The sequence below is a fragment of the Talpa europaea genome (assembly GCF_964194135.1).
Source record: "Talpa europaea genome assembly, chromosome: X".
NCBI lineage: Eukaryota > Metazoa > Chordata > Mammalia > Eulipotyphla > Talpidae > Talpa > Talpa europaea.
Window position 1 is genome coordinate 85569938 of NC_140081.1, and position 13759 is coordinate 85583696.

At 41.4% G+C, this 13759-nt stretch overlaps 1 protein-coding gene across 1 annotated transcript in view; it reads left to right on the forward strand.

Annotated features, from left to right (window-relative positions):
- ADGRG4 (adhesion G protein-coupled receptor G4) overlaps positions 1 to 13759 on the forward strand; it is a gene marked incomplete at both ends in the record, with an annotated part of 89717 nt that overhangs the window by 46216 nt on the left and 29742 nt on the right. Inside the window, 5 exons of the mRNA XM_084259028.1 lie at positions 1088 to 1236; positions 2625 to 2757; positions 4616 to 4734; positions 11356 to 11572; positions 12742 to 12904. Coding sequence (XP_084115154.1) covers positions 1088 to 1236; positions 2625 to 2757; positions 4616 to 4734; positions 11356 to 11572; positions 12742 to 12904 — 781 coding nt within the window. The remainder of the gene's footprint in view (positions 1 to 1087; positions 1237 to 2624; positions 2758 to 4615; positions 4735 to 11355; positions 11573 to 12741; positions 12905 to 13759) is intronic.

Consider the following 13759-nt stretch of genomic DNA (forward strand, 5'->3'; position numbering starts at 1 on the left):
TTAAAAGATTTATTTATTTATGCATACAAGACCTAGGGTGTAGGCCAGAGGTGCAGGGAGTGAGAGGGTTCACTGTAGACAGAGTGGGGAGCAAAACAGGCAGATTGACTGAGATACACTGCTGAGGGGAGCAGCGGGCGAGACAGGAGAGGTCTGCTGCGCCATGTGGGTCACCTCCCTGGCTGGGGATGGAACTCGAGCTGCAGTAGCTGCAGATAGCTTCATAGTACTGCGTCTTAACCCCTTGCGCCACCAGGGAGGCCCCTGCAGAACACATATATTTTTTTAAAGATTTATTTATTTATGCATACAAGAACTGGGGTACAGGCCAGATGCGCAGGAGGATGAGAGGATTCACCAGAGACAGAGAGGGGAACAGAACAGGCAGACTGAAGAAATATACTGCTGAGGGGAGCAGCGGGCGAGACAGGAGAGGTCTGCTTTGCCATGTGGGACCCTCGCCTGCTGGCTGAGATCGAACCGGCGCTGCAGAGGCTGCGGACAGTTTCACAGCGTGGTGCTCTACCACCTGCGCCACTAGGGGTGGCCCAGAACACATCTTTATAAACAAGTTGAGCATGGGTCTACTTGCCTTGCTTCAGTAATGATGGATAAACCGGAAACTGGAAGGATGAAAGGGTTTCTTTGAAGTAATAAATTCTGAGTATTTTTTCTCCATTGATTATCACAAACTTTTGGAGAAATCGCAAGGCTAGTCAATTTCAACCCAGTGCAAAGGTTGCTGACCATTCTTTTGAAAATAGGTTTTGACTTGTTTGTCTTGGATACAAGAAAATTTATCACAAGATTTTGACATGTGTCTTCCATCATTTCTTAAGATTTGCCGTTAATAGCTAAATAGGTTAAATCGGTTTTGACTTGTCTTGGATACAAGAAAGTTTATCACAAGATTTTGATATGTTGCCTTCCATCAATTTCTTAAGATATGTCATTAAATAGCTATAAAATGCTTGCTATTTTTGGATTACCAATTAAGTCATCTGTGCAGAATTTCAGCACCACAGGCCAAGTTGCACTCTGTTGATATAACTGCAAAATCTTGCTCTTTTTCTGCTTTGCATTTCAGGTGTGTTTGTCAGGTCATCATTAAGGCCAACTCTTCTTTACCATCCACCGAATTGATTAGCAAGATCAAAAGTAAAATACATGGCAACTTCACACAAGATCAACTGACATTATCAATAAGGTCTGAACACGTCGCAGTTGAAAAACTAGGTAAATGGTGGTGGTGGGGGTGCCGGTATTTCCATATGAGTTCTCTCCCCTGAGTATAAAGCTCATGGTGCAAACATACTTATGGGGTCCTGAGTTCACAGGGGAGAGAGGTTGTCTTCACCTTGCTTTCCACATCCTCAGTGCCCACTTGCTCTGACACCTTAAAGAGTTCATAAAAATCAGTACCCCGGGGGTTATCAGAGATCCCAGCTCAGCTCTGGAGTGGGAGAACGTTCTCTCTTGCATAAATACCCAGAGACCTGGAGAGCTTCCTCATTACACACCAGAGACCTGGAGAGCTTCCTCATTACACAGAATAGCTGCCCAATGGGTCGGTGCTAATTTATTGATTGATTTGCTCAGTCTGTTCCTCTTAGAAAGTGATTGCGGAACAGTCCAGAATCTCTCTTGTGGACATTGTCTGCTCCCATCAGCAAGGTTTCAGTGGTAAAGGAGAGTCGCATCAGTTCCCCTCCCTCCCATTGCTGCCAATTTTCTTTCTTGTCCCAGAAGAGTGAGGTCAAAATTCTCTGAGCTAACAAAGATAACACATGAGACATTAGAAGGCCCAGCCTTGGCAACAGGTGAGTTAAATGGCAGATGGCAGGCAGTGAGAGTAAAAGGGTGAGCGTGAGAGGAAAGGAACGAAAGTGTGGAGGCCCCAGGCAGAGGCCACCACTCAAATGACAATGATCACTTCCTGAGAGTGAGAGCAAGGTAGGTGTCATCTTCATTCAGAGAGGAGACTGAAATGGCAGGGCCACTCTGTCAACACCTGAGGACGTGATCTCCACAATCAGGCACTTAACCCCAGTGCATGGTAAAAACTTAACATGCGGATCTGGCCCAGGTCCCATCTCCTTTCTTGTGGCAACACTTGGCAGCCAGACCTCGGCCTCAGCACCAACATCAGAACGGAAGTCCCCTGACCCTGTGGGTGATGGCAGATGTGTTGAGTTGACTAAAGCCAATTCCACCCGACCCCAAGAAGTACAAACCATTCAGAAAGAGAAGTCAGGAAAGCCACATCTTCACAGCGTGAACCTCAGAGGAGGCAATCGCAGTGGAGACTCTGGGTTTTTACTCTACACCCCAGTGGGCTTCAGTTTTTCGTGATGTATGTATATCATTTTGAAAAACAAAAACAAAAGCAAAAAAACTGTCCTGTCAGCTGGTGGTTTGCATGAACAGGACTAAATGTGAGGTTGTCCTGGGAGACTTAAAGAAAAAAGACTCCATTTAATGCTCTTTTTAGTGAAGCCTGGCAGAAAAAGTTTCCTCTCGCTGGTATTTATGTGTAGGGTAATAAATGATGGGTCATAATGGATGTTCTTGACACCTTTAAGTGCCTTTTGCCCTTTAAAAGGTGCGTACATTTTTCTCTATAGAGCCAGGAAAGTGCAAAGCCGATGAAACAGCCTCTAAATACAAAGGGACGTATAAATGGCTCTTAACCAACCCCACCGAGACTGCCCAAACCAGATGCATAAAAAATGAGGATGGAAATGCTACGAGGACCTGGTATGTCCGGCCAACTTCTAATTGCTAGCTCACACACCCACAGACCTGCTGCACTGGCATGTTCCTATGTCTGCACAGGCCCCTCCTTCCACCTGTCTGGCTGTCTTTCTTTAACCTTCAGACCTACTTAAATATACACATGCAACATAAATAATATGCAGAAAAAATGTGCAGAACAAAAGAGAAGAAAGTCACCCATCGTGCTCCCCACCTGAGCATAGCTCTTTTTAGGTCAGTGCAGTTTTCCTTCAAGCCTTTTCCTGTCTGCCTTTACGTTTTCTGTAGCGGTAATTACTGTCCTCCAAGCAATCATGTAATTGACCCTTCCTCTCCATGCTTTACCAAACATTTTCCATGTTTTACATTCAGCTTCTGTAATGACCATTTTGAAAAACTGCCTCCAAAGCTACCTCATGGATGGGCCATAATAATTTACTAAATCACTCTTTTATTGTTGGCTTGATCATTTTCCTTTTTAAAATCAGCAGCCCCTTTTTCTTACTCTTGGCTGTTCATGGTTTATGCCATTAACTTAAGTGGTAACCCAGAGAGGCAGCAGTTTTGACAGAGGCTTAAAAGCTGGCATTTGGAAGGTGACCTCTTAGACCCTATCCTACCACTTCCTCCCTACTTCTAGTCTGCTAGCAAGTCCTGCAGCTTTTAAGGTCACAGTCAGGGCTCACATTTAGCCTTTCCTTTCCAGCCACGCTGCACCTACCTGGGGCGGGCCCGTACTGTCTCTTCCCTGCTACTGGCCTGCTACTGCCTTCTGACTGTCAACCACCCCCAAATACACATTGCTGTCAGTGGCTTTTCCTCATCAATCAAGTCCAAACCCCAAAATACAGTACTGAAGACCCGTAGACTCCTTTACTGTATAGGGCAGCCAAAAGGGCACCACTGTTCTGGAACCAGGGGGTGTTTCCCTTGTGTCTACTGTGTATGCTCTTGGCTCCACCCCTTTCCAGGTGGGTGGGGAAGTGGCAGGAGTTTCTCCATCTCTGTCCTTTCAGTGCACAGCACAGTTCAAAAGTTTTAAAGAAGTTCTCCTTCTTGCTTTTTTTTTAAAAAAAGATTTATTTATTCATGCATATAAGTACTGGGGTACAGGGCAGATGAGCAGGAGGATGAGAGGATTCACCAGAGACAGAGTGGGGAACGGAACAGGCAGGTTGACTGAAACACACTGCTGAGGGGAGCAGCGGGCGAGTCAGGAGAGGTCTGCTGCGCCACGTGGATAACTTCCTGGCTGGGGATTGAACTTGTGCTGCAGAGGCTGCGGATAGCTTCACAGTGCTGTGCTTAACCCCTTGTGCCGCCAGGGAGGCCTCTCCTTGCTTGTTGGTTTGATGTGTATACTAGTCTTTCACCTTATAGCTTGCCTACTAAATCCGGTCACACTTGCAGTCTCAAACCACCAAGTTCTAAGCTCTTCAAGGCACAAGTCCCTGACCAGATTGCCTGCACTACCTACATTCATCCTTAGAATACAGTGGGAGCTCAATAAGTGTGTTCCTGGCTTGAACTGAGTGGAATTGGAAGAAGCAAAGGGGAGGGGAGATGATGATAAACAATGAGCTACAGAGGGTGCTATACTAATTGCCTTGACTAAATCAAAATGCTGAGATAGAGACCATGTTCTAACTGGAATGTTCCCTTTTAGTCGGGATAGAAGGGAAAGGGAGGATTCAGAGTCGTGTTCACAGCAGGAACACCTCTGGTAGACCCTTGGTCGCTGGACGTTATGATGCCCCAGGCCAGATGGCTTGCCTGTTTATACCTCCTGCCTGGGAACCGTGACAAAAAAAGCAGGTGCAAGAAACAACAACTTTTTATTCCTCTCCCCTCTCTTTTCCAGCTCAATCAGTATCAAAAGTGGCAAATCTCAGTGGGAAAAACCCAAGTTTAAACAGTGCAAATTGCTCCAAGGACTTCCAGATAAGATTATGGATCTCGCTAATATTACTATAAGTGATGGTAAGACTGGTTTTGGCCACATTAGAGAAAAAGTGAACTCGGGTTAATTTGTCTACTCTGACCTGAGACAAGAAAGTAGACAGTCAAAGCTCAGGTAGGAAAATCTACCTTACAACAATGCAGTTTCAGAAACTCCAGAGTTAATGGTGGTGGTGAGGCATGAAAACTTAAGACTCTTCGTGGTTTTATTTGTTTTAGAATTTTTTTGATTTTATAATGTTGAGACAAGTATTCTTTTTCATTTTATTTTAATGTTTAAAAAGTTTTAATAGATAACACTTCATATACTTCAATATTAAAAATAAGTGCCCAAAGACAGAGGACTGGATAGGAAGATGTGGTCTATATACACGATGGAATACTACTTGGCTCTAAGCAAGAAAAGTTCTTAGCATTTGAAACAACATGAATGAAACTGGAGGGAATGGCACTAAGGGAAATAAGTCAGAAAGACAAATACTGGATGGTGTCAGTTATAGGTGGAATATAGAGGACCAAAACAAAGGGTGGATAAAACCAAAGCAAAAACAAACCCTAGAAATCTGTAGAACCGATGCTGCCACTAGAGGTGTGTGTGTGTGTGGGGGGGGGGCGTGAGAGGGGAGAACAAAACAGGGAAGGAGCACAGTGGAATATGATGGAGGACTGTGGGTGTCTGGGTGGTAGGTGTTGGATGGTAACAACACCTGAAGGGGGTGATCCTATCCCTCTAACTCGTATAGAATATTGTAAACCAATGTTACCTTAATATAAAAATAAATAATTAAAAGGAAAAACATTAAATCAACAGAGAAGAGAATAAAAGGACAAACAGTGAAACCACTCCTCGCCACTGCTGACCCAGCCATTCAGTTCCTATGCACAGAGATATTGATGCATCTACAAGGAGCTATAGATTTTAGAAATATATTATATATACATATATATTTTCTCCCTTTTTGTACACAAAGTGAAAAATGCTATACATGCTGTTTTGTTCATTTAGTAGTACAGTATAGAAATTATATTTTTATATAAAGAGCTTCATCATTCTTTTTTCCACTGCATTGTATAATACTGCATGGGAGTGCCATAATTTATTTCTTTAGCCTGATTCCTATGGATGGGTATTTAAGTTGTTGATAACATTTTGTTTTAAAAAAAACTGTTGTAATGGATAGGGTACACATGTCATTTATACTTGAAGTATAAATTCCTAAGAGTGGAATTGCTGCATCAGTCCTGCTTTTGATGGTGTCAGAATGCTCTCTGTAATCATTGCCCCAATTTATACTCCCACTTTGCAAGGTATGAAAGTGCCGGTTTCTGAACACTTTCATCAACACAGCATGTTATCAGACATTTGGATCTTTGGTGATTTGATAAGCAGAAATTGATATCTAAATGTAGTTTGAAATTTTGTACAGAGATATTCACACATCATTAAATCCACTCATTTAATGTATACATTTCCGTGGCTTTAGTATGCTCACGAGGTTGTACAACCATCATCACAAATTCAGGAACATTTTAATTATTTCAGAAAGAAACCCCTTACACATTAGCAGTCACTCTCCATTCGTTTGTCTCCCCAACCCCTGGAAACCTCTAATCTACCTTCTTTTCATAATTTTGTCTTATTGCAGTAAGAGGACTTATTGTAGTAAGAGTTCTACTGTCTTGACAATTTTTTAGTAATACATTACTATTGAGTCGAGGTACTCAATATTGTAAGCAGATCTCTAGAACTTACTCATATTGTTTACCCAAAGCTTTATGGTGTTGATAAGTAACTCCCCCAGTCCCTGGCAACAATCTTTCATTCTGTGCCTCTGTACATTTGATTATTTTAGATACCATGTTCTGTGTGAGATCATGTAGTATTTATCTTCGTGTGTCTGGTTTATTTCACTAAGCATAATGCTCCCAGGTGCATTCATGTTCTTGCAAATGGCAGGATTTTCTTCTTTTTAAAGGCTGAATAATATTTCATTGTGTGTGTATGTGTGTATATCTATTATATGTATCATTTTTGTTAGCTATTTCTAATCATCTCTCCATAGACACTTAGGTTGTTTCCGTATCTTCACCATTAGGAATAATGCTGCAATGAACATCAGAGTGTAGATTCTTTTTTTTTTTTTAATGAATTTTTTTTTAAGATTAATTTTTATTTATTTATTATTTATACAAGCACTGGGTACAGTCAGAAGCGTGGGAGGGTGAAAGAATTCACCAGAGCCAGAGCAGGGAGCAGAGCAGGCAGAAGGACCGAAGTACACTGCTGAGGGGAGCAGTGGGCGGCAGGAGAGGTCTGCGCGCCATGTGGGACCCTCCTCCGGTGGCCGGGGAGCAGCCGGGGATCGAACCGGTGCCGCAGAGGACGCGGGCAGCTTCGCAACCCAGCGCTCAACCGCTGCGCCAGTGGGGAGGCCCCAGAGTGTAGATTCTTATTCAATATAGTGTTTTTATTTCCTTTGGTTATACACCCACAGTTGAGATTGCTACATCCTATGATAGCTCTATATTTAAATTTTTTGAGGAACCTCCATATTGTTGTCTATAATGGCTCTATCAATTTACATTTCCCCCACAGTCACAAGGGTGACTCTACCAATTTACATTTCCTCCACAGTCAAAACGGTTCCCTTTTCTCCACACCCTTGCCAGCTCTTGTAATCTCTTGATTTCTGATCATGGCCGTCCTGCTAGTTATAAACTGACAGCTCATGGTTTTGGTTTCCAGCTCCCTGATGATTACTGATTTTGGCCACCTTTTCATATATTTATTGACCTCATGTATATCTTTTTTTGATAAATGTCTGTTTAAGTCCTTGGCCCTCCCTCCCTTTTTTTTGTTATTGAGTTGTAGGAGTTCTTTGCATATCTGGAAATTAGCCCCTTATCAGATTTATAGTTTGAAAATATTTTCTTCTGTTGTCTTTCGCTCTGTTAATAGTTCCTTTTGCTGTAAGAAGTTTCTTTGTTTGTTTTTTGATGTAGTCCTACTTGTTTATTTTTGTTCTTGCTGCTTATGCTTTTGGTGTCATATCCATGAAACCATTGCCAAGATCAATGTCATGAAGCTTTTCTCCTATATTTTCTTCTAGGAGTTTAAGAGTTTCGGGTCTTAGATTTCAGTCTTAAGTCCATTTTGAGTTGATTTTTGTATATGGTGTAAGGGTATGATTTCACTCTTTTGCATATGACTATCCAATTTTTCCACCACCATTTGTTGAAGAAACTATCCTTTCCCCTTGGTACTTTTGCCAAAGGTCTGTTGATGGTATATGTGTGGATTTATTTCTGGGCTCTCTGCTTTGTTCCATTGGTTTATATGTTTTTCTTCATACCAGTACCACATTGTTTTGATTACTGTAGCTTTGTAATACACCTCAATATCAAGGCTTCTGATGTCTCTGTTTTTTTTTTTTTTTTGAGGCAGTTTTAGCTATCCAAGGTCTTTTGTGTTTGCCACATGAATTTTAGAATTGTTTGTTCTATGTATATAAAATTTCCAAGACTAGTTCAGTGGTTAGACTAGTTTACTGAAGTCTATTTCCCCTACAATATAAATCCTCTGAAGCTACTTCTTAGAAGATGCTACCTTGGGCATGGACATATTTTCCCTGACCACCAAGGATGTCTGTGGTCCTAGCTGGGTTCTCTCTGATTATCTTTTTCTTCTGATCTGTCTGCTAAGCTTCTGGCTGGTCTGCCTCTGTTGGTATCACTCCCAGCTCTTAGCCTCCTAATTGCCAGTTGATTGTTTTGCCATTTTTGAAAAAAGTGCTCTATAGTCTTGTCCAATTACTATCTGCCCCCTAGCCAGGGGCAGGATATTGCCAATATTTAAATCTTTCTCTAAGCAAAATATCTGTCCTATGATGCATGAGCTTAGTGGGTGGTGATGGTGGTGAATATGCTCTTCACCAGGGTCTTCGCTATGGAGGAGGGGCTGGGTGTGTATTTGGCGAGAAGGAGGACTTATTGCTGGCCCGCAGTTAACTGCTCAGTGTGAACTGCTCAGTGTGAACATTGATTTGATAGCTCAGAGTCAGAAAGATGGAAACTGTGAAAGTCCACTGGCTCTCAAATTCACCGGAAGAGTTCTTCTACCTCAGGGACTTGGGGGAGATAGTAACTGCCACTGGGTTGTCTACAGTGATGGAACAATTCTTCCAGCAGGCAGAGCTGTGAGGGATAGGCAGACTTCCTAGCTCAAATATAATGGCTTTCTACACAACTTACCAAGGTTTTGTAGATTTTGTTGAATAAATGTGTCTCAATTTATTGTTAACCCTCCCATCCATCATCTCCTGAGACGTTCAATGATTGTGTCTGTTAATTTTGACCGGTGTGGTAGGTTTCACTCTTGGTGAACTTTCCCCCATGTCCCTCCTCACAGCACTGCTCTGAAAGTCTAGTCCCTCCTTATTAGTACTTTTTAAAGAACACATAAGGTTTTCCTCATCAAATTTCAGTTCATGCACATGCTGTCAGACATGGCTTTACTGCACAAAATGGGTCCCAGTCATCATGCAAAATTGGAAAGTGAGGTACAGGGGTTCCAGTGCCTTCTAGAACAGCCAGGGAATTGCCTTGAGGTCATGAACTTTTCAGACTTGTCTTCCTTGCAGAAGATGTAACTTTCAGATCCTTGCAAAGGAATAACTAAGAATAATTGGAACAATAAGCACATGCTTGATGGCTTCTAGATCTGAAATCATGATCCAGGGCAACTGAAGATGTTGCAGCTTGAAGCGAGTGGGAGCAAGACAGAGAGGCCAGTGCTTCATGTTGACCTTCCTGAGTGACATATATATTTTTTTAAGACATGCTAATAAATTTTTCTCTGTGGAAGAAAAAATTAACAAACAACTATGACAACAACAAAAACACTGCACTGGCTTAGGGTTTTTAGAAAATTAACTGTCAGGAGTCATTAATTAGAAACAAATCTACCGCACAGGAAGAGATCTGTTAGATGGTGACTGTAGTGCATATAACTGGATCCCTGTAAACAGTTCTGGATCTCCCATTTACAACATAACCAGAACAATTTATTAAGAACAGAGGAAAGATCTGTGAAAGAGAACACTACATTTTTCTTCCATCCCTAATCTTACTGTTTTCTTGGTTTCTTTAAACTGACCAGAGGTAGATGTACAGAGGACAGAATATTATTTTAGAAGTAATTCCAACCCAGTTCAATCTCCCCCGTTTGTCCATCTCTTCCTTCCATATCCAGTCTGCCCCCCTCTATTCTTCCTGGAGAGAATTCTCTTGGCTGACTTGATGGTTAGGTAAGACCTGGTTGGGCAGATTGGGGTAATGACATTGCCAAGGACAGAAGTGTTAAACAAAAATTAACCTGTGCAGACTCTATTGGGGGTGAAGTTGTGGAGGGCTTGGGAAAGAAGAGACAGATTTGGGGGGAGTTGTTGCCAACTGGAGAGGACATTGAAGGAGAGGGAGAAGTACAGGCAGGGTGGGTGGAGAGAAGTTCATGCTGAATTGTTTTGTTTTCCCAAACAGAAGTGGTTATTTATAATGTAACGGGGGAAGTGTGTTATAAGTGGGCTCTCTCTTTGGAAAATTTTCAACAGATTGTATTTTTCAATTATTTTCCATTCTGTTTTGGTTATTGAACTTGAATGTGAGTGCTTTACACTTAGGAGGGCACCACAGGGGTACTCAGCTTTATATAGGTCATTTGAGCTAAAATTTTATTTGTGTTATATTTAGTTACAAAGCTCTGAATTATGAAAGTGGGTGAAGATTCAAATAATGTATTTAAAAAAAAAAGCACTTATAAGACAAGAAAATTTGAACACTGGATAGTTGATGGCTTTGAATATTATTGCTAACTTGTAAAAATAAGATATCATCTGTGGTTATGACAGAGGTTTTTTGTTTTAGAGATACATACTGAAGTATTTTTGGGTGAGATGATATGATGTCTGGGGTTTGCTTTAAAATAATCTGGGGTTAGGGAAGGTGGGTGGGAGTGTAGATAAAATAAGATTATCTCTTCATTGACACTTGTTGAAGCTGTGATTCATGAGGTACATGGGGAGTCATTATACTATTCTTTCTACTTTTGTGCATGTTTGAAAATTTCCATAATAAAAGTGAGGAAAAAGTGGGCGAGCTAATATCTATTGTTCTTACTCTACAAAAATCTAACGTAAGTTGCTTTTTATCGTTCATCCATATTTGCTTTTTCCCCCCATGAACTGCTAGTTCTTGACAGAAAAACATGATCACCACCCTGGATTCAGAAAACATAGACTGAATGTTTGCTGATATTTGAGTATAGGTGGGATCTACTTAACTCAATACACTGCTCAAAAGTCTTAACTCAATTAGAATCTAATTGCAAGATAATTCTTCAGTGACAAAAAGGTTCCCTGGTGTATTTAATTTTTTTTTTGTAATGAATAAAAACTTGACTTATGTGCTACTTTATGGTGCTCCATCTATTGTAGAAATGCTGAGGCCCAGCATTTTTCTTTTGCAAACTTTGTTACCTTGGTATATTTTCCTATTTCATTGCCTTTACTTTTTAAAGGGAAGGAAGCAGCAGCAAGGTCCAAAGCTGAATAATGCAGGTTTTATATTTCAATTTTGTTTCCTCAGAGAATGCGGAAGAGGTTGCAGAGCACATTTTAAATTTGATAAATGAATCCCCCCCTCTGGATAAAGACGAAATAAAGATTATTGTTTCTAAAGTATCTGACATTTCATACTGTGATGAGATAAGTATGAACCTAACCCAGACTATATTGCAAATAATCAGTGCTTCTTTGGGAGAGCAGCACGGTTCTGCATCTGAGCTGCACGAAGTAAGCAATGAGTAAGTACTAATGCTTTGGAAAAATAATTTCATAAAATTAAAAAATATGCATTATGAATTCCTTTCCATACAGTCACCACCAATATTAAAGGTATGGCACTGTACTTATTTTTAATTCCTTAAATATTCCTGGAATCCAACCACTTCTCCCCAGCTCCACTGCTGCCACCCTAGTCCTAGGCCCATTTCTGTCACCTGAACTTCCACAGTAACCTCCTGTCTGCCTCTGCCCTTGCCTTTCTGTGGTCCGTCTTCTACACAGCAGACACAATTGACTTTTTAAAAAAAAAAAAGATTTATTTATTTATGCATACAAGAACTGGGGTATAAGCCAGAGGTGTGGGGGGGTGAGAGGATTCACCAGAGACAAAGTGGGGAACAAAACAGGCGGATTGACCAAAGTACACTGCTAAGGGGAGCAGCGGGCGAGTCAGTAGGCCCACTGCGCCTTGTGGGTAGCTCTCTGGCCGGCCGGGGATCGAACTTGTGCTACAGAAGCTACAGACAGCTTCATAGGTTATGTCTTAACCCGTTGTGCCACCAGAGGGCCAAAAATGACCTTTTATTGCACACGGCAAGTCCGCAATGTCAACAGGTTTTTGGAACTGCTACTCTGACTGAAACAACATCTAACAAGAGCAGGTCCTCTATTAATGCTGTTTGCTTAACGTCTGTTGGGATTGTTTTTTCTCATTGATGTTATAATGAAATGACACTGAACAAAACAATGTTATTCGAGGCCCTGCAGTGTATTGGATCATGTTATTTGCTTGCTTTTAAAACCACTCAGTGGCTTTCTGTTACATGGCGAATGAAATCCAAATTTCTTGTCCTGTGAGGTCCTGCAGTATCTTGCTTTATAGACAACACATTTTCTTAATCTTTAAACAATCTTTGGAGACAAGGGCTAGTATTATCTATGACCTTACAGGTGAGGAAACTGAAGCTCAAAGAGATTTTTTTCATCTCCTTTGGAGTTAGAAATTAGAGGGGCTAAGACTTAGACCTCAGCCTATCTGACTTCAAAGCCAGTGCTCTTACCTCATCATTCTAAACAATACGCACATAGTGATTATAACTTAGTCTTACATTGAGGAAATCTTCGAAGGAAGATGAGCTTTTCATTAAAAAGGTGAAAAATATTCTTCTCTGTCTGTGGTTCCTTGCAGGATCCTGAGGATAATCGAGCGCGTAGGTCACAAGATGGAGTTTGTTGGGAGGTCGGCAAACCTGACAGTGGCCAGGCTAGCCTTGGCTGTCCTGCGGGTGGACCACACCTTTGAAGGCATGGCTTTCAGCATTCGCTCCTATGAAGAAGGCACAGACCCTGAGGTGAGTCTGCACTCCCCTGGGAAGTGAGAGTCAGGCAAGACTGCCCCAAGTCTTCATTTATTTCCCCTTGGGGAGCTTTCCCTTCCCCGGAACTTTGGAGTAGCCGGATTGCCACACATCAGTGATGGAAGCAGCATATATCTTGTTTTGGGAAGCAATTCCCTGAGTCTGTTCACTTACCACATGGTTTATCAAGGTTGAAAGTTGGGCAGAAGCTCTGATTTCTCTTTAAGTGGTAATGCCTTATACCAGCTTTCCCCAAAATAACCTGGGTACTTATTGTCAAAGTTGATCCTGTGGTGATGCCTGCCCCCACTACCACGACTCTGGGGTGCTTCCGGTACTTGTCTGCAGAAATATAGAGTGACGTAGACTTGACCATGGCTCAAGTGGCCCTGAAGTTTTCTGGTCTTCTTCTGTCTGGATGGCGTGTTAGCAGCCAGGTGAAAGAAAATTGTTTCGCTTTTTAGATGCCCTTTATTTGATTGAGGAGGTTACTTTCTGTTTCTAGTTTGCTGAAAAATATTATTGTGGATGGTTATTGATTTTGCCGAATCTTTTTGTGTCTTGTGAAGTAATGATTTGATTTTTCTCTTCCATTTTTCTATTAAGATGAAATATGTTGATTTCAGAACCAACCTTGCATTTCTTGAAGAAACCTTAGCAGTCATGACGTATTATCATTCTTATATATTGCTATTTTAACTTGGTTATATTTTGCTAAGCATTTTTGCACTTATGTACATGAAAGATGTTGGACTGAAATTGTCTTTGCTTCTAATTTCTTTATCAGACTTGAAAGTTTTGCCGACTTCATAAAAGCGAGCTGGGACACAGTCGTTTGTGTAATGTTAC